The sequence below is a fragment of the Phyllobates terribilis genome, unplaced genomic scaffold (assembly GCF_046119375.1).
Source record: "Phyllobates terribilis strain yellow unplaced genomic scaffold, ASM4611937v1 Scaffold_2__4_contigs__length_985480577, whole genome shotgun sequence".
In the NCBI taxonomy this organism is placed as follows: Eukaryota; Metazoa; Chordata; class Amphibia; order Anura; family Dendrobatidae; genus Phyllobates; species Phyllobates terribilis.
The window spans coordinates 70449609-70472579 of NW_027362762.1; the positions used below are offsets into that span (position 1 = coordinate 70449609).

General features: G+C 42.0%; 1 protein-coding gene across 7 annotated transcripts in view; it reads right to left on the reverse strand.

Moving 5' to 3' along the window:
- Positions 1-22971, reverse strand: part of GRIA4 (glutamate ionotropic receptor AMPA type subunit 4) — a 469022-nt gene that overhangs the window by 128181 nt on the left and 317870 nt on the right. For all 7 annotated transcript variants that reach the window (XR_012266449.1, XM_073662086.1, XM_073662085.1 and 4 more), the window contains exons 7-8: positions 16938-17105; positions 6244-6348 (exon numbers count right to left, since the gene is read on the reverse strand). Coding sequence is in view for 6 of the 7 variants with exons in the window: in XM_073662086.1 (XP_073518187.1) it covers positions 6244-6348; positions 16938-17105 (273 nt within the window). In the remaining variant the exon portion in view is untranslated. The remainder of the gene's footprint in view (positions 1-6243; positions 6349-16937; positions 17106-22971) is intronic.

The window sequence follows — 22971 nt, forward strand, 5'->3', positions numbered from 1 at the left end:
CCATTGGCAAAAGATCAAAATGTCTTTAAAGAAAATCAGTTAGGTTTTTGCCACCTAATCTGAGCATAATGTAGAGACAGAGACCCTGACTCTAGCAATGTATCACTTAGTTGGCTGCTTGCTGTAATTTTGATGACATCACTGATTTATCAGCAGGATATTATCATTAGAGGACTAGCTTCCATGCAGTCCTCCATATTCATGAGCTCTATTCAACCCCGCCCCTACCAGTGATCGGCAGGCAGCTTTCTGCCTACGCACAGGATACACAGAAACCACCAAATCAGTGGTGTGGGTGGAGTTATAAAGAGCTCAGCATTCAGAGAACTGCTAGATCTGCAGCAGAGAAAACAGTCATATCAAAACTACAGCAAGTAGCCCAGTAAGTGACGCATCATTAGAATCGGGGTCTCTGCCCGTACATCATGCTGCTCTCAGATGGGGGTAGCAAAAACCTGGCGACAGATTCCCTTTAAAAAATAACTTTCTGCTTTGCTCATCTTTACTTTTGACATTTTAAACACCGATATCACATTTAATCAACTCTTCTAAGATTTGTAACATTTTTGTGCTCTTTTCAGCTACATTTCAACTTTTTTTTTTTTTTAGATTATTTGTTCTTCTTGTAACTTGCCCTCGGTGGATGAACACAAATTCTGCTTACCATACAAAGTGACCTAAAAATGTCAAGTGGCCAAGGTCACAGGAAGATTCTGTGTGATATTTTACTGCCGGAAGCCGTTAATCCCCAGAAGAAAGAATAGAGGAATGAAATACATAAAACATTGCCCTGGGCACATCCTTGTCTAACAGTTTTATTTCCATAAGGGGATGTTTAAATGAAGACATTGTAGACAAAGGTGGATTTCCTCCTGGCACAGTTAACAAGGTAGAATTCTTGGTCACATTTGAGCTACTGAATTATGCATGAAATATAAGTCAATGTGCGAGTGTCTAAGAAAACTGAAGTGTCTTAGTAGTAAGGGAACACATATGTTCTCCCATTGAATAGAAGAACCTGAAGACATTGAATAGACGAACCTCTAAAACTAGTTTAATAATCTTATATGTAAATCGTCTTACAAGAAAAACACTTGAAATTAAAGATCCGATTCATTAATGCTTTTTTTTGTTTCTTTTGTTTCCGGCATTTTTCACCTATTTTTCATTTACGCTTTATTTGTCTTTTTCATTTGTGTCTTTTTTTAAAGTCTATTTTACATGTGTTAAACTTTTTTTTTTTTTATGTTCATCATTGCATTGAGGGCAGGGTTTGTGGTTTCCGGATTTTTTCGGCTGACTTTTTTTTTAAAAAATGTTGCCAAATCTTTTGTGCAAAATATACTTTAGTCATCCTCTAGAGAGATATGCCATAAAATTCATGTGACCTTGTCGAAAAAAAAAAAGTTAAAGGCAAAAATAAAGAGCATTTTTTTAGATCTTGCACAAAATTTATGAACCGTTTGCGCTATTTTGAAGAATTTGGAACAAAATCTCACATCTGTACAGGAACGTCGCCGCGGCTCGCGCAGGCGCACTTTGCTCTGTCCTACTGCAGGTAGCGCTTAAAACATAACTGCGCAAACTGGAACCAGCTTACCGGAAGCGTTTCGCCCATATTGTTTTGTTCCCTGCCGCGGAAGAGGAGTTTAATTCCAGTGACAGGGAAACAAAACAATATGGGTGAAATGGTTCCGGTAAGCTGGAGCTGGAAAGACGTGTGCTGGCGTAAGCGCAGTCATATTATAGTCTCTGCGTGCAGGAGGGCAGAGCAAAGTGCGCCTGCGCGAGCCGAGCGATGTCCCTGCACAGGCGCAAGATTTCATTCAACTATCTGTATGAAGCAGGACGCGTGATCCGCGTCAATCAATGCCGGAGGAAGGAGTTTAGCAGGATAAAGGAGGGACAGGTGTCGCAGCACGGGACCGAACCATCCGAATTTCCATACCTCTCTGGAGCACTTCAAAAGTTTTTTTGGGGGATATACAGGGGAGTCAAGAATAATATACAACATTCTGGAATACAGCACAGGCACTGAGGAAGGTGGTGGTATTGGTTCATACGTGAAAAAGCTGGTGACAGGTTCCCTTTGAATGTACAAATCACTGTCTGCACCCAGATACTATATATTTCCCATAATATCTTGTCTTTGCATTACAGAAAAGTGTGGTCAAAGCACTTCTAGCTGAAACTATAGTCATAATGTGAACAGGATGCTAAAGATACAGAGAAAGCACAGGAGAGGCTGTAGACTGTCTGTGCAGCCACATGCATGTCACATGCAGTGAGCAGATTCTAGAAGAAACTCTCTTTAGGTAATTCATCAAGTGAACATTAGAGGGGATGGATATGCCCCCACCCGGTGCCTGACTATGTCACTATCTCCTCTAGATCTCTTGTGGGAGACTATACAAAGCTTAGGCGAGAAAACTGGATCGTAGCAAGGCCTCTCATTCACACTGGCCAACAGTCCTGATTTTGTTCAGACAATCAAGTAAACTAGGTGCAAAGTTTAGCAAAACTTCGCTAAAAAGTGGCTAGCACTGTAGCCTTTTAGTGCTGGGTCCTGGGTTCAAATCCCAGCAAGAATGACAGCTGTAGGCAGTTGGTATGTTCTTCCCATGTTTGTGTGGGTTTCCTCCCACACTCCAAAGTCATACTGATAGGGGATTTACATTGTGAGCCCCAATGGGGACAGTGATGATGATGTCTGCAAAGTACTGTGGAATTAATGGTGCTATATAAAAGAGTGAAATAAATAGATTGTGTTATTCTTCTATTTTTGCAATTTAATCTGAAAATAGTAGGGGCAGAGATGCTGATTCCAGGAATGTGTCACTTTCAATACAATTAGTGTTTTATCAGTAGGAGATTATCACTGCAGGACTAGGTCTCCTGTACCAAGCAGTCCAGCTAATTTGTGTAACCCCGCCTCCACCCCTGATTGGAAGCTTACTGATACTGTACACAGGAAGCAGCCAATCAGTGATGTGGGAGGAGTTATACGGAGCTCAGCATTCAAAGCCGATAAATCAGGGATTTTATCAAAACTGCAACAAGCAGCCCAGTAAGTGACACATCGCTGGAATCAGGGTCTCAGCCCCTACATCATGCTGCTCTCAGCTTACATAACAAAACCTGCTGAGAGTTTCCCTTTAATGGTTGAAAATCTATTTGTTTTGGCAATATATTTTATGATGCATTTTTTAATCAGGTTCTGAATGTTCACAATTAATTATTAATTATTTTACAACGCAGGTGCCTCTGGATTATGTAAAGTGGAAATGTCCCTTTTCTCCTAAATGCCATGTGTCATCATCCGAGCTGAGAGCGGCTGTAGTCGTGCCCAGCCCCCAATCACAGATCCAGGTCAATGCAATCTCCCCATCGCCCCCTGCTCTCTCAGCCACAACTGTCAATGCACATAGAAGTATTGATGGTGACACATTCACATGCACTGCGAGTCCTTCCTTCATTGATTCAGTGATGAGGATTGAATACAACAACGCGCTGCTCGGGGGCATGTTATAAGGAAATTAAAACCGGAGCCGAATTCTTGCAGATTCTGGGAATATCTGAATGTTTTCCAGATTTAACCTGATAGATGCCAGTGGGGTGTGAGATATGTAGAACATATGTGATTGCAAAGTTGAAGAAGGTGCAGCTGCATCTGAAGCCGCTGACCATATACTGCACATGAAGCAGAGATGAGTTTGTCAAATCTTCTCTGTGTCAAATCCTTGCAATATTCCCTTGAGATTTGCTCTGGGACGACCCCATTAACCATGATGGTTATATTACTGTACTATTCTTATTTTATCTGCTGTCCCACAGCACGTAAGACCAAGCAATAACACGGTCAAAATGACGAACTCAGCTCTGCTACATCTGCAACATGACAAGTTTGGCTTTATACAGCAAAATAAAAAGTCGAAGGTCAACTTTGTTGCCAAATGTAGACCCTGGAATATGGGAGAATACAGAACCCTATTAAATAAAAACTGTAGAAAAATCTGGTTTTCATACCTTCAAACAGCAAGTTAAGACTGCTTTTGGTATTCTCTTCATCAGCATTCTACCAGCACTATAAGTACTGGAACTTCCCTTCCTTCACTTCCCAACATACAATGGCTTGCATAAACTGAAAGGCCACCTCTCTGTTATATCAGTATGCATTTTTTTATTAAGTTTTACCCATATTTTTCTGTGTGTGTCTTTTTTTTTTTTGCCGTGGAAAAAACACAGCGCTTTTACAGTACCGGCAAAGTGAATGAGATTTCTGAAAGCTGCTACGTTCACACGTAGTCTTATTTGAGGTAAAAAAAATCCTAAGGTGTTTTGAGAGAAATCATCAGAAACCCATGTGGTTTTTCAGCTCTGACTTGAATTTTGATGCAGTTTTTGACGTCTTCGTTTTCCACAGGTTTTTTTTTTTTGCCTCCTTTTGACCTCAGAGTCAATTTGTAACTTCATAGTTACATAGGTTGAATGGTCCATCAGGTTCAACCTTTCTCTTCGCATCATCTAATTTTTTTCTTAAAAACACCTCTATTTTTAACCCCTTCGCAACCTCGTGATTTTCCGTTTTTATGTTTTTCCCGTTTCGTTTTTTCCTCCCCTTCTTCCAAGAGCCATAACTTTTTTTTATTTTTCCATCAATAAAGCCGTATGAGGGCTTTTTTTTTTTTTTTTTTGCGGAAAGAGTTGTACTTTTGAATGGTACCATTCATTTTATGATGTGATGCACTGGAAAGTGGGAAAAAAAATCCAAATACATTAAAATTGTAAAACTGATCTGACAATAGGATTCTACAGGTCAGTACGAGTATGACATGGATAGTTTTTTTTTAAGTGGTAAAAAAAAATGTGAAAATCTGTAATAAAATGTTTTGCTTATGTCGCCATTTTGATGAAGACCCCTGTGCCTGTTATCACAATCCTCCTGTGATCGCCGGCTCGTGTTGTTCATAGGAGAACATGATTGCTGCTATACATAACAGTGCTGATGCCCTGCTATGTATAGCCAAAGTGATCGGACGATCGCAGCTTTAAGTCCCCTAAGGGAACTGTTAAATACAGTAAAAATTGTGACAATTTAAAAAAAATATATATATATATGAAAAAAAAAAGAACACAAAAAGTTCAAATCACCCCCCTTTTGTCCTATTGAAAATAAAATAAAATAAAATAAAAAAAAAAAGAATATTGGGTATTGCTGCGCTCAGAAATGTCCGATCTATCAAAATATAAAATAAATTAATCTGATCGGTAAACGGTGTAACGAGAAAATAAACTGAAACGACAGAATTACGTTTTTTGGCCGCAGCAACATTGCAATAAAATGCAGTAACGGGCGATGAAAACATCGTATTGATTCCAAAATGGTATCAGTAAAAACATCAGCTCAGGGTGCAAAAAATAAGTCCTCACCTGGCCCCAGATCCCGAAAAATGGAAACGCTACGGGTCCTGGAAAATGGTGACAAAAGCAAATATTGCTTTTCATACAAATTTCCGAAAAAATTTTCACCACTTAAATAAAAAAATAAAACTATATATGCTTGGTATCTGTGTCCTTTTACTGACCTGGAGAATCCCATTGTCAGGTCAGTTTTAGCACATAGTGAACGTGGTAAATAAAAAAAACAAACAAAAAAAAAACAATTGTGGAATTGCTCTTTTTTTTGCAATTTCACCACACTTAGAATTTTTTATTCCCATTTTCCAGAACACTATATGGTAAATTCAATGATGTCATTCAAAAGTACAATTTTCTCCCGCAAAAATCAAGCCCTCACATGGCTATGCGGACAGAAAAATAAAAAAAGTTATGGCTCTTGGAAGAAAGAGAGGAAAAAAAAGAAGAAGAAAAAAAAAGGAAAATGGCCACGGTGTGAAGGGGATAAATGATCTAAGATGATTGTCTCGAAATAACCGCCTTATACTGCTAGTCTGCCTATTTAAAGGGGTTGCCCATGATTAGAAAAATTTGTCCGCTTTCTTCCAGAATATTAACTCTGAGCTGATTGGCTGTGGCAGTCATGTGACATTGCACACAAGGCTCAGGGTGGAGGAGCGGCGATAGTAGAGGATGTACAGTATTCTGGAGCGATTCATATGGGGCGGTCCATTAGCTGACGACCCCTATAAGGAGCAGAGATCCAATGTACATAATAGAGTAATGATTTTAACAACATAATGAAAATGCATTTGTCTATAACTACGGAGTAGCTGATGTACTCACCTTCCTGAGGCCTGAACTCTTCAGCTCCAAAACATCCATTGTGTAGTTTACTCTTCGACCATAGTGATCAAATTGTACATTTCCCGTTAAACCCCGTATTCGAACCTTTAAATAAAAAAAATAAAAATAATACATATATAAATATTATTATAACAAAAAATCCCCAAAAACATATTACTTGTAGACGCATGAACACGTATGCAGCGGGTGTGTGTCGCCAAGAAAGCCACTCCAAAGACATGAAACAACAAAGAAAACACAGAATTTTTCAAGTTTGTGAAAAAAGTTAATATGACTTTATTAGAACATATACTTGAGTCAATAAATACATGCAGGTATAGACATAAAACAGACGTGTGTAGGAGGGATATAAAAAATAGCAGCGACGGCGCTCAACAAACAGGGGGCCATGCACTACATATATATATTTGCAGAAGGACCAGTCATGGCACCTAACCCTATGTATCATATACACAATACCAGTGGTTGTGACCGGATCATGTGGTGCACCACGTGACCGGTCACCTGGCGTACTCTAAGGTCCTCAAACGTACATCAGTACCTTCCCTTGACAAAGCTCGGTACTTCCCACGCGCGTCGGGAAGTGGTACTCACTTGTTACCAGGGCGCAAGTTTTCTTCAGAGTAAGTCATGTAATTCTCACTAAATTTATTTGGGACGTCTATATTTTTCATGCGCACACCTACCCAGCTTGTGGTCTTCCCAATACCATTTTTGGCCATTGATTCCGAAGCTACTATTTAGTATAATCTTTATACCACTTGGTGTTTTGTTAGGACTCTAGCCATTTATGATACATAGGGTTAGGTGCCATGTCTGGTCCTTCAGCAAATACAGTATTTATCTATGTAGCGCATGGTCCCTGTTTGTTGAGCTGCAATTTTTTATATCCCTCCTACACACGTCTGTTTTATGTCTATACCTGCATGTATTTATTGGCTCAAGTACAGTGGGTACGGAAAGTATTCAGACCCCTTTAAATTTTTCACTCTTTGTTTCATTGCAGCCATTTGGTAAATTCTAAAAAGTTCATTTTTTTCTCATTAAAGTACACTCTTCACCCCATCTTGACTGAAAAAAACAGAAATGTAGAAATTTTTGCAAATTTATTAAAAAAGAAAAACTGAAATATCACATGGTCATAAGTATTCAAACTTTTTGCTCAGACACTCATATTTAAGTCACATGCTGTCCATTTCTTTGTGGTCCTTCTTGAGATGGTTCTACTCCTTCATTGGAGTCCAGCTGTGTTTAGTTAAACTGATAGGACTTGATTTGGAAAGGCACACACCTGTCTATATAAGACCTCACAGCTCACAGTGCATGTCAGACCAAATGAGAATCATGAGCTCAAAGGAACTGCCCAAGGAGCTCAGAGACAGAATTGTGGCAAGACACAGATCTGGCCAAGGTTACAAAAGAATTTCTGCATTACTCAAGATTCCTAAGAGCACAGTGGCCTCCATAATCTTTAAATGTAAGAAGTTTGGGACCACCAGAAGTCTTCCTAGACCTGGCCGTCCAGCCAAACTGAGCAATTGTGGGAGAAGAGCCTTGATGAGAGAGGTAAAGAAGAACCCCAAGATCACTGTGACTGAGCTCCAGAGACATTGTAGGGAGATGGGAGAAAGTTCCATAAAATCAACTATCACTGCAGCCCTCCACCAGTTGGACCTTTATGGCAGAGTGGCCCGACGGAAGACTCCTCAGTGCAAGACATATGAAAGCCCGCATAGAGTTTGCTCAAAAACACATGAAGGACTCCCAGACTATGAGAAATAAGATTCTCTGGTCTGATGAGATGATGATAGAAGTTTTTGGTGATAATTCTAAGCGGTATGTGTGGATAAAACCAGGCACTGCTCATCACCTACCCAATACAATCCCAACAGTGAAACATGGTGGTGGCAGTATCATGCTATGTGGGTGTTTTTCAGCTGCAGGGACAGGACGACTGGTTGCAATTGAAGGAAACATGAATGCGGCCAAGTACAGAGAGATCCTGGATGAAAACCTCTTCCAGAGTGCTCTGGACCTCAGACGTGGCTGAAGGTTCACCTTCCAACAAGACAATGACCATAAGCACAAAGCTAAAATAACAAAGGAGTGGCTTCAGAACAACTCTGTGACCATTCTTGACTGGCCCAGCCAGAGCCCTTATCTAAACCCAATTGAGCATCTCTGGAGAGACCTGAAAATGGCTGTCCACCAACGTTCACCATCCAACCTGACAGAACTGGAGAGGATCTGCAAGGAAGAATGGAAGAGGATCCCCAAATCCAGGTGTGAAAAACTTGTTGCATCATTCCCAAGAAGACTCATGGCTGTACTAGCTCAAAAGGGGGCTTCTACTCAATACTGAGCAAAGGGTCTGAATACTTATGACCATGTGATATTTCAGATTTTCTTTTTTAATAAATTTGCAAAAATTTCTACATTTCTGTTTTTTTTCAGTCAAGATGGGGTGCAGAGTGTACTTTAATGAGAAAAATAATGAACTTTTTAGAATTTACCAAATGGCTGAAATGAAACAAAGAGTGAAAAATTTAAAGGGGTCTGAATACTTTCCGTACCCACTGTATATGTTAAATACACAAAAAATGCCATCTATGTATACAGAAAAGGTGGGCAACCACCTGTGTTACAGATGCCTGTCCACATGCTGAAAGCAGCATGAACAAAGGAGGAGAACAGCTCAGCATCAATTGCAAAAAGTATTTATTTAGTAATACACAATAAAAACACAAATAGGAATTCAGACAATGAGGTCGTGTCAGATGGTAAAGTTCTTACAGGTCTGGTAAATATATTATAATATGCTTGTAATAATTACACAATTGCACGTTGCCACAATGATAACTAAATTATAAATAATAATAAGTTTAAACAAGTGAACTGGGATAGAAATCACAGGATTAACACATATAACATGATCCCACTGACTGCTAAATGAAAGGGGATGGGGGTGAAACAATGATCTTAGTATTAAGCTATGTGCCCATCTCCAAAGCCAAAATCATGTTACAACCAGCGGGATAATTACCTGACAGGGAAGCACAGCACGGGCGGAAGAAAATGGTGAGGGTGACAGCCTATTATAATATATTTACCAGACCTGTAAGCACTTTACCATCTGACACGACCTCATTGTCTGAATTCCTATTTGTGTTTTTATTGTGTATTACTAAATAAATACTTTTTGCAATATATGCTGAGCTGTTCTCCTCCTTTGTCCTCGGTATATGTTCTAATAAAGTGATATTAACTTTTTTTCACAAACCTGAAACTCAGTTTTTTCTTTGTTGTTTCATATATAAATATTAGTTTGGATTAATATAATCATAACAAAACAAAGCCACTACATGCATTAAAGAGCACCTTTCAGTAGTTTGAGAATGTTAAAAAGGCAACATAATGGAATAGAAGCTGCAGAGCTGAGCAAAATTCACCTATCGCAGTGAAACACCTAGCAGCTTTCATCTAACGGTGCTGTCATTGTGGAGAGAGGGGGAGTACATCACAGCTGTCAGTGTTGTGAGAAGAGAGCAGATGCGGAGGTATTTGCTCTCCTCCCTCCCTCACTTGAGATCACAGAGATGTTGCCAGTTAGATCAGAGAGGAGAGCAGAGCTGTTTGTCACTATAAACACCTCTGCAGCTCTCCTTTCACAGAACTGTCAGTTCTGCTGTACTGCCCCTCCCATCACACTGCCTGCTCTGAGATAAAAGCTGCTGAAGGTGTTTGTAATGACAGTCTACACAGCAGCTGCCAGCAGTGAGGAGTGCAGAGCTATGTGTCATTACATGTCTGACACTGAAAAAGCCAGGTCTAAGCCTTTCTGGGTGCTTATTTTTTCCATCTTGATGCCCCATACTTATAATTGTACAACATCTTACAGGAGAAAAAGTACACCCCCCCCCCCAGGGATGATTTTATGCTAACATTCCACATGGTTTTAGCATATACGGTATTTGAATCTTAACTTTACAAGCTAATAACTCCACAATGGAGAAAAGGAATAAAAAATAAATAAAAAATGTTTTATTCAGTTCTGCACCCACTATTTCATGATGTATGACCCACTTTAAAGGGGCTGTCCAGTGGATAAAAATACTTTTTAAAAGGATTGATTAATTAATTAAAAAAATAATGCTCTCCCTTACTGATCTCCCAGAGCTCAAGATCTGGTGCTTACCTTGCCCTCAAAGGTTTTTACCTCCTCATCCTGTCTCAATGTACTAGTAATGCCTGCTCACTCAGCCATCAATGACCACTGTGGACGGTGACATGTCTTGCCATTGCTGTTGTATCCAGATTTGATTAGGAGGTAGAGAACATTGGAAAGTGGGTAAGTATTAGAACAATAGCGGCAGGGGATTGGTGAGGATGAGTATCACGTCTTTTAGTTTTTTTTATACTAGTGTAAGCCCTGGACAACCCCTTTGAAGAAGAGATATTCTGATGCTCATCTGATATTTGATATTGTTCTGTCAACTTCATTCTAAACACAGAGACAATACAAGAGTAATACAAGTATTAGAGGAGCTCCCCCTAGTGGTGGCTTTATACAGTCAGAAATATATCACTTATCTATTAGAAGAATAGAACCTTGCCTATACAGATGCATAAAATTAGACAGCATACTGGACTGATTCTGACTCTAAGTCCTTATGATTTCTATGTATAACCCTGTGCAAATATTATGAAAATTGGAGAATTACTAGTAATTACACAAAAAAAAAACAAGTTAGACTCTAGCAAGATCCATCTGTCTTCAATAACACGAGAACTTCATTTATAATAGTTAATAGTTCTGCTCTCACATATGCCCTCAGATGGCGTGTTCATTTTAGAACTAAGATCAACATATATATATGTATTGGGACACATATCTTAATAACTGAATTCCACTTTTTTATTCAGTCTGGTCCCCCCGCCATGCCGTCTGGCTTTACCAACCTTTGTCACAGAGCTCACTGATACCAGCGTGGTCCTGTAATAGGAGCCACCGGGGTAACAAGTCCATCCATGACATTTCTTCCACCTACATCTTCCTCCATCACCTGTGAGTGATATTATTGAGAAGTGGAAGGAACCGCAGCAACTCAGCCACGACGTGGAGACCACGTAACGCTACAGAGAGGGGGGCAGAGTGCTGAGGAGCAGAGGGCAGAAAAGTCACCATTGCTTTGTTGACTCCATAATTGCAGAGTCCAGACCTCCTCTGGAATAACATCAGCACAAACACTGCGCCCCCACTGGGAGCTTCATGGCCGAGCAGCTGCATGCAGCCGTACATCACCAAGCACAATGCCGAGCGTCGGATGGAGTGGTGTAAAGCTGCCACCACTGGACTCTGGAAGAGACGTGTTCTGTGCAGAGATGGATCGCACTTCTCTATCTGCGTCTAATTAAGAATTCTGAGTTTGGTGATTCCAGGAGAACGTTACCCCCAGACTGCATTGTGCCGCTGTACAGTTTGGTTGAGAAGGGATAATACTATGGGGTTTATTTCCAAGGGTCGACCTCGGATCCTTAATTTCTGTGAAGGAAAATCTTAATGCTTCAGCACAAGACATTGTGGACAATCGTAGATTCTAGCTTTGTGGGAACTTTTTGGAGTAGACCCTTTTCTGTTCCCCATGACTGTGCCCAGTGTCCATAAAGCCAGCATTGGGGGAGTTTGGTGGTAGAACATGACTGGCTACACACAGCCCGGACCACAACCCCATACAACACCTTTAGAATGAACTAGAATTGAGATTGTGATCCCGGCCTCGCCTCCAACGTCACGGTCTGACTTCTTACACTTATTACTCATAATTATAAATATGTCCCCTCTCACTTTTTAATGAATTTTGTTAAAAACTAACAATAAACAATTATTGCAAAATGCTTGTGAAATTCTTGACAAGCTACAAGTCGCATCACAATCAACTGGTTGGTCACATATACAGTAGACATACATAAAATAAACATCTCCTGACAGAGTATCTTAAGATCATTATTTTTAAAATAATGCCACAAAAAAAACCAAAGGAATGGTACATCTTTATGAGTCCGTTATAATCTTAAAGGAAGCACTTTGCTCTCTTCTTTCCACCAAACACCCCTTTCTATCCCAATGAGCACAATGGGTCCATCACTGGGAAAGGCAGGTGGAGTTACTGTATGTAGGGTATTCCAGGGAAAGGAATAAAAGAGTAGATCGTTACAGCCTCTTCTTCATAATCTCTTTTCAATCCTATGACCCTCTTGCTGGTATGAAATTGAGATGCAGCATTTACGTCAAGCACAAATATACTCTCCGACAGATAGATTGAAAAAGCCTAATCGAGAAAAGTATTCTGGATACTTGAAATACACCAGATACCCAATGTCATGAATTGGAATTCGAGTTTGTTTTATATCTATTAGATTTTGTTTTTTTATCGTGTTACAACCATCACACTAGCATTTGCCCTTTCTGTGCTCAGAATGAGTAATACATTGCTACTGTAATGTCTAGGGCTAAACTTGGGTGTAACGCGCTATCATAGTTTTCGACATATGAGATTGTGTAATAGACAATGGAGGGGTCTTTTTTTCTTTTCTACAGGACCGGTCAGGTAGTCGGCTTGTTCCTGGAACTGCTCTTAGTTCATTATACTTCATGTGTGATAGTGGGTAGTGGATCTTAAAATAACAGTGATGTCTCATGCGGAAGTTTCTTACACCATAACTAAGAACCTATTACATTTTTAGGTTCGGAGCGCCTTGCCTACTATGGCTATAGTGTGTAATCTTGAAATTTTTGTGATTTTATTCTTCTGCATAAGTTTTTAATAGATGAAATAAATCATCCTGAAGTTTTTTTTTATTGACATACAGTACAAGTGCTACATCTTCTCTTTTTTTACCTTTACCTGTGATAACATCCACTGGCTTGATTTTTCTAATTCACAGCTCGAATAAATGTCATTCAAAGAGCCTTCTCAAGATCGCTCCTATTAACTAAAAGCAACTATTTTTGTGCTTTTTTAGGTAATAAAAAAGACCTTAATCCATAATATGCTGACCTTATATAGGGCAATATATTCAGATGAATGATCCACGCAAATTATACAATTTTGGCTGCCAGCTGTATGAGTAGCTCACTGAATTAGTATGTACCGATGATGTGTCCTTCCTTAACTTTTCTCTAGGCTGAACATATAATACGATAAGTAGCACAAGATGACCCGCTTTATTAAAATAAAACATGATTCAGTGATACTCTGTAAGGAGAGGTTTATGCTACATGTGTCTATGTTTGGCCACTCAGTGCTTGCCTCTCAGTCTGTCAAGGGTTTTGCCTGCATGTTCTCAAAAAAGTTAACACATCTGTAGACAGTTACTAGTATACTAACTAATAAATTAATATACTACACACATGGTCAAAATTGTTGGTACCCCTCGTTTAATGAAAGAAAAACCCACAATGGTCACAGAAATAACTTGAATCTGACAAAAGTAATAATAAATTAAAAATCTATGAAAATGGACAAATGAAAGTCAGTCATTGCTTTTCTGCTTCCACAGAATTTAAAAAAAATGGAAACTCATGAAATAGGCCTTGACAGAAATGATGGCACCCCTGAAAATAATGTGACAAAAGGGACATGTTAAATCAAGTTGTGTCCACTAATTAGCATCACAGGTGTCTACAATCTTGTAATCAGTCAGTGGGCCTGTATATAGGGCTACAGATAGTCACTGTGCTGTTTGGTGACATGGTGTGTACCACACTCAACATGGACCAGAGGAAGCAAAGGAAAGCGTTGTCTCAGGAGATTAGAAAGAAAATTATAGACAAGCATGTTAAAGGTAAAGGTTATAAGACCATGTCCAAGCAGCTTGATGTTCCTGTGACTACAGATGCACATATTATTCAGAAATTTAAGATCCATGGGAGTGTAGCCAACCTCTCTGGACGTGGCCGCAGGAGGAAAATTGATGACAAATCAAAGAGACGGATAATACGAATGGTAACAAAAGAGCCCAGGATAACTTCTAAAGATGTTAAAGGTGAACTTCAAGCTCAAGGAACATCAGTGTCAGATTGCACCATCCGTCGTTGTTTGATCCAAAGTGAACTTCATGGGAGACGACCATGGAGAACACCATTGTTGAAAAAAATCATAAAAAAGTCAGACTGGAATTTGACAAACTACATGTTGAAAAGCCACCAAGCTTCTGGGAGAATGTCCTATGGACAGATGAGACAAAAATGGAAGTTTTTGGCAAAGCACATCAGCTCTATGTTCACAGATGGAAAAATGAAGCATGTCAAGAAAAGAACACTGTCCCTACTGTGAAACATGGAGGAGGGTCTGTTATGTTCTGGGGCAGCTTTGCGGCATCTGGCACAGGGTGTCTTGAATCTGTGCAGGGTACAATGAAATCTCAAGACTATCAAGGGATTCTAGAGAGAAATGTGCTGCCCAGTGTCAGAAAGCTTGGTCTCAGTCACAGGTCTTGGGTCTTGCAACAGGATAATGACCCAAAACACACAGCTAAAAACACCCAAGAATGGCTAAGCGGAAAACACTGGACTATTCTGAAGTGGCTTCTATGAGCCCTGACCTAAATCCTATGGAGCATCTTTGGAAAGAGCTGAAACATGCAGTCTGGAAGAGGCAACCTTCAAACGCGAGACAACTGGAGCAGTTTGCTCATGAGGAGTGGCCAAAATACCTGTCGAGAGGCGCAGAAGTCTCATTGACAGTTACAGGAATCGTTTGATTGCAGTGATCGCCTCAAAAGGTTGTTCAACAAAATATTAAGTTAAGAAGAACCATCATTTCTGTCCAGGACTATTTCATGAGTTTAATTTTTTTTTAAATTCTGTGGAAGCAGAAAAGCAATGTCTGACTTTCATTTGTTAATTTTCATAGATTTTTAATTTATTATTACTTTTGTCAGATCCAAGTAATTTCTGTGACCATTGTGGGTTTTTCTTTCATTAAACGAGGGGTACCAACAATTTTGACCACGTGTGTATAAGCATCCTCTAGTGGCATCCAAAATAATTAAAACACATTTTTTATTTTTTAATGGTGGGTTTATGGGTATAGAGTATCTCTGGTGTTTTACCAAGGGGCTCTCAAAGAGGGGGCAGTGAATGACACATGAACGAACACAAGAGAGAATTCCACAAGAAGTGAACCATTCTTCCGCCTCCCAACCTCCTGATTGGTGGATGAGGAGGTGCTTCTGCTTGAAAAAGAGTTCAAGTCAGCAGCATTGGTGCTTCGCGGTGGGTGCATCTTTGGGCAAGCGCTCCTACTTGAGTAAAAGTTTAGGACAGCAGCATCATTGGGCCTCTAGAATGAACGAGTGCGCTTTCAATGCTTTATAAAAGGCAGTCTTGCCTCTACAGCATTGTTGCTTTCTAGTGGGTGGGTAGATCGGCGGGCAGGGGCTTCTGCTTGATTGACACTTCAGGCTAGCAGCATTAATACTTCCTGGTTGGTGGGTGGCTTGGTTGGCAGATGCATCTGCTTGAGTAACAGTCCAGATCTGCACTAGTGTTGTGCCAGTGGACTGAACATGTGCATGTTCAATGCTGCTTTATAAGGCAGCTTTGCCTCTACCGCATGGTTGCGTCCTAGTGGGCGGGCGGATCAGTGGGCAGGAGCTTCTGCTTGATTGACACTTCGGGCCAGCAGCATTGATGCTTCCTGGATGGTGGGTGGCTTGGTTAGCATAGTCACCTGCTTGAGTGACAGTTCAGACCAGCAGATTCTTTGTGCCACTAGACTGATCGAGGGCACATCCACTGCTGCTATAAAGGCAGTCTTGCCTTTGCATCACCCAAAGCATTGTGATCGCGACAACCAGCTATGGTAATTTTGGTCGCCACAATCTCCCATGCAGCTAGACCAAGGTAAAGACTGCACATGTTCGGCCACTGCTCCCAGACCTCAGTGGTGGCCACTCGCCTTGACAAGTAGCTGGAAACAATAAAATAGAAAAGCCCAGATATTTTGAGAACGGGGGACATGTAAAGAAAATTAAAATAGAAAGTTGCCTTTTTTAAAATTTACTAATTACTAGATTCCTGGATGTGTAATTCAATAGTAATATCAGTATGGTATAATTTTCTCCACTTCATATATAAAGCGACTGATAATTAGCAAATATAAAAAGAATACCCCATAGCTCTGGAATTTCTTATGATCAAGTCAAAATTGATTAAAGAGTAACTTAAAGAGTAAAAATCTGGGGTCCTACTGGGTGAGTAGCAGAGGGGCTGAGAAAGGGAAAGTCCCATAAAATAGTTGATTGGATTTAATATACAGATCTTGTTGAGCAGCAGATGAAAGCAGCTTCTAAAGGAGCATGAACTCGCATTGAAACAGCACTGCAGCATAGAGTTTGGGAGAGAAGGACACAAAATAGGGTAATGATGTATTTTGCAAAAATAAATTTTCAAAGCCTGGAGGATAATTAAAAGAAAAATTGATTCTCTTAAACTGATTTCTACAGGGCCATAGTTGGTAACTGTGCAACAAATGGTCGTCCATATTTCTTATATTTAGAGATTTCTTTTAATATCACACACGGTAAAGAATGACATTTAAAAAGGTTACAGAAAAAAAAAGTTAGAATTAAACAATTTTTGGTCCTAGCTGTAGCATAGCCGTAATTACCTGTTTTAAAGTTCTCTCCATATCAATTCCTTGCCCCCAGGGAGCAGCTGGATTTGCCAGACAATCGCCTGCATTTCCTCTTCTTGAAAGATCGATTTTTTGTCTTCGCAAGTTACGGAAAGCTTCTGCCATCACCAGAACGCCATCATAAGTCAGGGCGGAGGTGTACTGAAATAGGGAAAATAACATAGGACACATAATATAAGACTTAGCTACAATATATCTACATATTATTATATATACATAGATATTAAAGACAAATTTTATGATGTTCCATTTTTGCAATCATAATTTCCTGCCTGGTTCTTTAGTTTTCTCCCACACTGCACATGCTCATTAAAGGGAACCTGACAGCTAATATCTAAAGCCTGCCCGCATCCACGGGCAGCAGTTATCAGGCACTGGCTGCACGATCCCAGCCATATATGTTTAACTCTGAAACGCTATGGCATTTCAGAGAACATAGTGTAATAGCCACCGGGGACAGAACCCAATTGGGGATTAGTCGGACAGGCGGGTACCTGGTGGCTTCTCCCCGCCCGTTGGCTTTGAGTGATAGGTCTCTCCCTATACACACGCAGGGGACCGAACCGAATGGAGAACTAGTCGGACAGGTGGGTACCTGGCAGCTTCTCCCCGCACTCTGCCTTTGAGTGATAGGTCTCTCCCTATACACACATGCAGGGGACCAAACCGAATTGGGGACTAGTCGGACAGGCGAGTAACTGGTGGCTTCTCCCGGCCCACTGCCTTTGAGTGATAGGTCTCTCCCTACACACACACACAGGGTACTGAACCGAATGGGGAACTAGTCGGACAGGTGGGTAACTGGTGGCTTCTCCAAGCCCGCAGCCTTTGAGTGATAGGTCTCTCTCTATACACGCATGCATAGGACCAAACCGAATTGGGGACTAGTCGGACAGGCGAGTAACTGGTGGCTTCTCCCCGTCCCCTGCCTTTGAGTGATAGGTCGCTCCCTATACACACACGCATGGTACTGAACCGAATGGGGAACTAGTCGGACAGACGGGTACCTGGTGGCTTCTCCCCGCCCGCTGGCTTTGAGTGATAGGTCTCTCCCTATACACACGCAGGGGACCGAAACCAATGGAGGACTAGTTGGACAGGTGGGTAACTGGTGGCTTCTCCCGCCCACTGCCTTTGAGTAATAGGTCTCTCCCTATACACACACGCAGGGTACTGAACCGAATGGGGAACTAGTCGGACCGGCAGGTACCTGGTGGCTTCTCTCCGCCCGCTGGCTTTGAGTGATAGGTCTCTCCCGATACACAAGCAGGGGATAGAGCCGAATGGAGGACCAGTCGGACAGGTGGGTAACTGGTGGCTTCTCCTTGTCCGCTGCCTTTGAGTGACAGGTCTCTACCTACACACACACACAGGGGACCGAACCGAATGGGGGACTAGTCGGACAGGTGGGTAACTGGTGGCTTCTCCCAGTCCGCTGCCTTTGAGTAATAGGTCTCTCCCTATATACACACGCAGGGTACTGAACCGAATGGGGAATTAGTCGGACCGGCGGGTACCTGGTGGCTTCTCTCTGCCTGCTGGCTTTAAATGATATTTCTCTCCCTATACACAAGCAGGGGATAGAGCCGAATGGAGGACCAGTCGGACAGGTGGGTAACTGGTGGCTTCTCCCCGCCCGCTGCCTTTGAGTGACAGGTCTCTACCTACACACACACACAGGGGACCGAACCGAATGGGGGACTAGTCGGACAGGTGGGTAACTGGTGGCTTCTCCCAGTCCGCTGCCTTTGAGTGATAGATCTCTTCCTATACACCCGCAGGGGACCGAAAAGAATGGTGGACTAGATGGACAGTTGGGTACCTGGTGGCTTCTCCCCGCCCGCTGGCTTTAAGTAACAGGTCTCTCCATATACACACACGCAGGGGACCAAACCGAATTGGAGACTAGTCAGACAGGTGGGTAACTGGTGGCTTCTCCCCGCCCACTGCCTTTGAGTGACAGGTCTCTCCCTATACACACATCTATGCACACACAAGGAACTAAAGCAAAAGCTGGGAAATGGGCCAGCACACCTGTTGGTATAAGTGCAATGTGTAGGTGTACATTCACACTATGGCAATTAACAAACAAAACCTAGGATAATAACGATGAGCAAATACCCTGCAGTGATTAAACATACAGCAACAGTTCATGTAAATAACATAGGGTACTTACTTAACACTATTTTGGATAAAAAAGAGTAAATGCCAATCGCACTGCGACAAGGTGTACCCCAATCAGGATGGTCCCTAACTCTAGTATTTCACCTCTCTACATGGCAGCAGGCCTCAAAAGAGACGGGGGCAGGGCAGGACCTAGACCTGACTGTTTCACATCTGCCTGTGAAAAGCAATGTAGATAAGATGTACAGCCTAAACGGGGCAGCCACGACCCTATATATACATGGAAATAAAGCTGCCAGGTAGTCCAACCCCGCCCTCACCACTGATTGGCAGCTTTCTGCCTATGCACAGTGTACACAGAAAGCAGCCAATCAGTGGTGTGGGAGGGTTTATACAGAGCTCAGCATTTCGAGAACTGCTAGATCTGCAGCAGATAAAACAGGGATTTTATAAAAACTGCTGCACCCAGTAAAGTAAGTGACACATCGCTGGAATCAGGGTCTCTGCCTCTACACCATGCTCTTCTCCGATGAGTTAACAACATTTTTTTTTGACAGATACTCTTTAAAGATTTTGCATTGAAACCCAGGATATTCAAATTTCCCCATAATCCTACAGTAAATGCTAAATGACTTACTGTTAGAAATCCACATTTGTTCATCTAATATCAGCAATGATATAAAAATATTATATATACACAGACCAAAAGTTTGGACACACCTTCTCATTTAAAGATTTTTCTGTATTTTCATGACTATGAAAATTGTACATTCACACTGAAGGCATCAAAACTATGGATTAACACATGTGGAATTATATACTTAACAAAAAAGTGTGAAACAACTGAAAATATGTCTTATATTCTAGGTTCTTCAAAGTAGCCACCTTTTGCTTTGATGACTGCTTTGCACACTCTTGGCATTCTCTTGATGAGCTTCAAGAGGTAGTCACCGGAAATGGTCTTCCAACAATCTTGGAGGAGTTCCCAGAGATGCTTAGCACTTGTTGGCCCTTTTGCCTTCACTCTGCGGTCCAGCTCACCCCAAACCATCTCGATTGGGTTCAGGTCTGGTGAGTGTGGAGGCCAGGTCATCTGGCGTAGCACCCCATCACTCTCCCTCTTGGTCAAATAGCCCTTACACAGCCTGGAGGTGTGTTTGGGGTCATTGTCCTGTTGAAAAATAAATGATGGTCCAACTAAACGCAAACCGGATGGAATAGCATGCCGCTGCAAGATGCTGTGGTAGCCATGCTGGTTCAGTATGCCTTCAATTTTGAACAACAACAGTGTCACCAGCAAAGCACCCCCACACCATCACACCTCCTCCTCCATGCTTCACGGTGGGAACCAGGCATGTAGAGTCCATCCGTTCACCTTTTCTGCGTCGCACAAAGACACGGTGGTTGGAACCAAAGATCTCAAATTTGGACTCATCAGACCAAAACACAGATTTCCACTGGTCTAATGTCCATTCCTTGTGTTCTTTACCCCAAACAAGTCTCTTCCGCTTGTTGCCTGTCCTTAGCAGTGGTTTCCTAGCAGCTATTTTACCATGAAAGCCTGCTGCACAAAGTCTCCTCTTAACAGTTGTTGTAGAGATGTGTCTGCTGCTAGAACTCTGTGTGGCATTGACCTGGTCTCTAATCTGAGCTGCTGTTAACCTGCGATTTCTGAGGCTGGTGACTCGGATAAACTTATCCTCAGAAGCAGAGGTGACTCTTGGTCTTCCTTTCCTGGGGCGGTCCTCATGTGAGCCATTTTGTTTGTAGCGCTTGATGGTTTTTGCAACTGCACTTGGGGACACTTTCAAAGTTTTCCCAATTTTTCGGACTGACTGACCTTCATTTCTTAAAGTAATGATGGCCACTCGTTTTCCTTTACTTAGCTGCTTTTTTCTTGCCATAATACAAATTCTAACAGTCTATTCAGTAGGACTATCAGCTGTGTATCCACGAGACTTCTGCACAACACAACTGATGGTCCCAAACCCCATTTATAAGGCAAGAAATCCCACTTATTAAATCTGACAGGGCACACCTGTGAAGTGAAAACCATTTCCGGTGACTACCTCTTGAAGCTCATCAAGAGAATGCCAAGAGTGTGCAAAGCAGTCATCAAAGCAAAAGGTGGCTACTTTGAAGAACCTAGAATATAAGACATATTTTCAGTTGTTTCACCTTTTTTTGTTAAGTATAGAATTCCACATGTGTTAATTCATAGTTTTGATGCCTTCAGTGTGAATGTACAATTTTCATAGTCATGAAAATACAGAAAAATCTTTAAATGAGAAGGTGTGTCCAAACTTTTGGTCTGTACTGTATATATAAAAAATCTCAAAACAAGAAAATGGTATCTTGAGATTGGTTTGAAAAGAACAAGCCGGAAAAAAAGGTCAAAAAGCCCATTATATTTCATGATATAATGCAGGGCATGATGAACTAGACTCGGCTCTGGTGAACCTCCGAGCTGTACGCTGTAATTTTACCAATTTCTTTCTGTAAGGCGATAAAATACATCCAGTCGCTCTCACAGCTCCGAGGTCAACGCTGTAACTGAATATCTGAACTAGGTCAACAATGAATGAGTTGATAATACCAGAGCGAGAAATGTGGCTCCCAACTAACATATTCCTGGTCATGAAGCACTTATGGAGGTTTTCTAATAAATAATCAATGTTTGGGTCAAGCTGAATTCATGGCCTCCTGATTTAAAACCTGTGAATTGACAGTGGGGGATTATAAGCAGGAATGGGAATTTTACGCACAAGATATAATGTGAAAGAATATAAGTCCAGGGATGAAAATAAGAAAAAACAATAATGTCTACCGGGGTTAACTGAGACTTAAAGGGGTTTACCGAGATGTTAATATTAATGACCTTACACTTAGAATAAGTCATCAATTTCAGATCCAACCCAAGAATTCCCACGATCGACTAATTAAAGGGGACAGTGCTCCATCAGAAGTGGCACAGCTCAATACGTAGTGTAGTGTATAACACATTTGTCAGCTCCTCTGCATGGTTTCCCTTCCCCCTTCATGCAGGGACGCTGGCGTACTCACTGCTCTGGCCATACGATATGGTCGCCTTCTGCTGGCATGTCTCCTGCTTGTGCACGCCGCACTTCCTGGCAGGACGTCTAGTGTGTGAGGGGGCCGCCGGTTCCCCATTCTTAAAAGGGCAGTGCGCGCACATAGTAAAATGCCCCCAGCGAATAGCTGGGAAGAATTTAGTATTATGAGTTTACCAGCTGGATGGCTCTCAGCCTATTACTGAGAGTCATCCTGTATAAAAGACTCCCTCTCCCTTAGAGAGTCGTCGAAGCAGCTTTCATTAGTATGTTGTCTCCCCTACTAGTGAGTTGTTAGGTCCTCTGGTCCTGGTGTGGCCGATGTCCTGAACCCAAATCCCTGGTCCTGGTGTGGCCAGTCCTGTGCCCAAAGTCCCGTGGTCCTGGTGTGGCCAGAGCCTCGAACATTGTCCCCCGGTCCTGGTGCGGCCAGTTCTGCTCCCGAAGTCTCGTGGTTCTAGTGTGGCCAGTACCTTGAACATTGTCCCCTGGTCCTGTTGCGGCCAGTCCTGTTCCTGAAGTCCCCTGGTCCCGGTGCGGCCAATGTCTGGTGTGACCAGAGCCCCGAACATTCTCCCCTGGTCCTGGTGTGACCAGAGCCCCGAAAATTGTCCCCAGGTCCTGGTGCGGACAGTCCTGTCCCCTGATCCTGGTGTGATCAGCGTCCCAAACATTGTCCCCTGGTCCTGGTGCGGCCAGTACTCTCCCCGAAGTCCCCTGATCCTACTGTGCCCAGCGCCCTGAACATTGTCCCCTGGTCCTGATGCGGCCAGTCCTGTTCCCAAAGTCCCCTGGTCCCGGTGCGGCCAGTG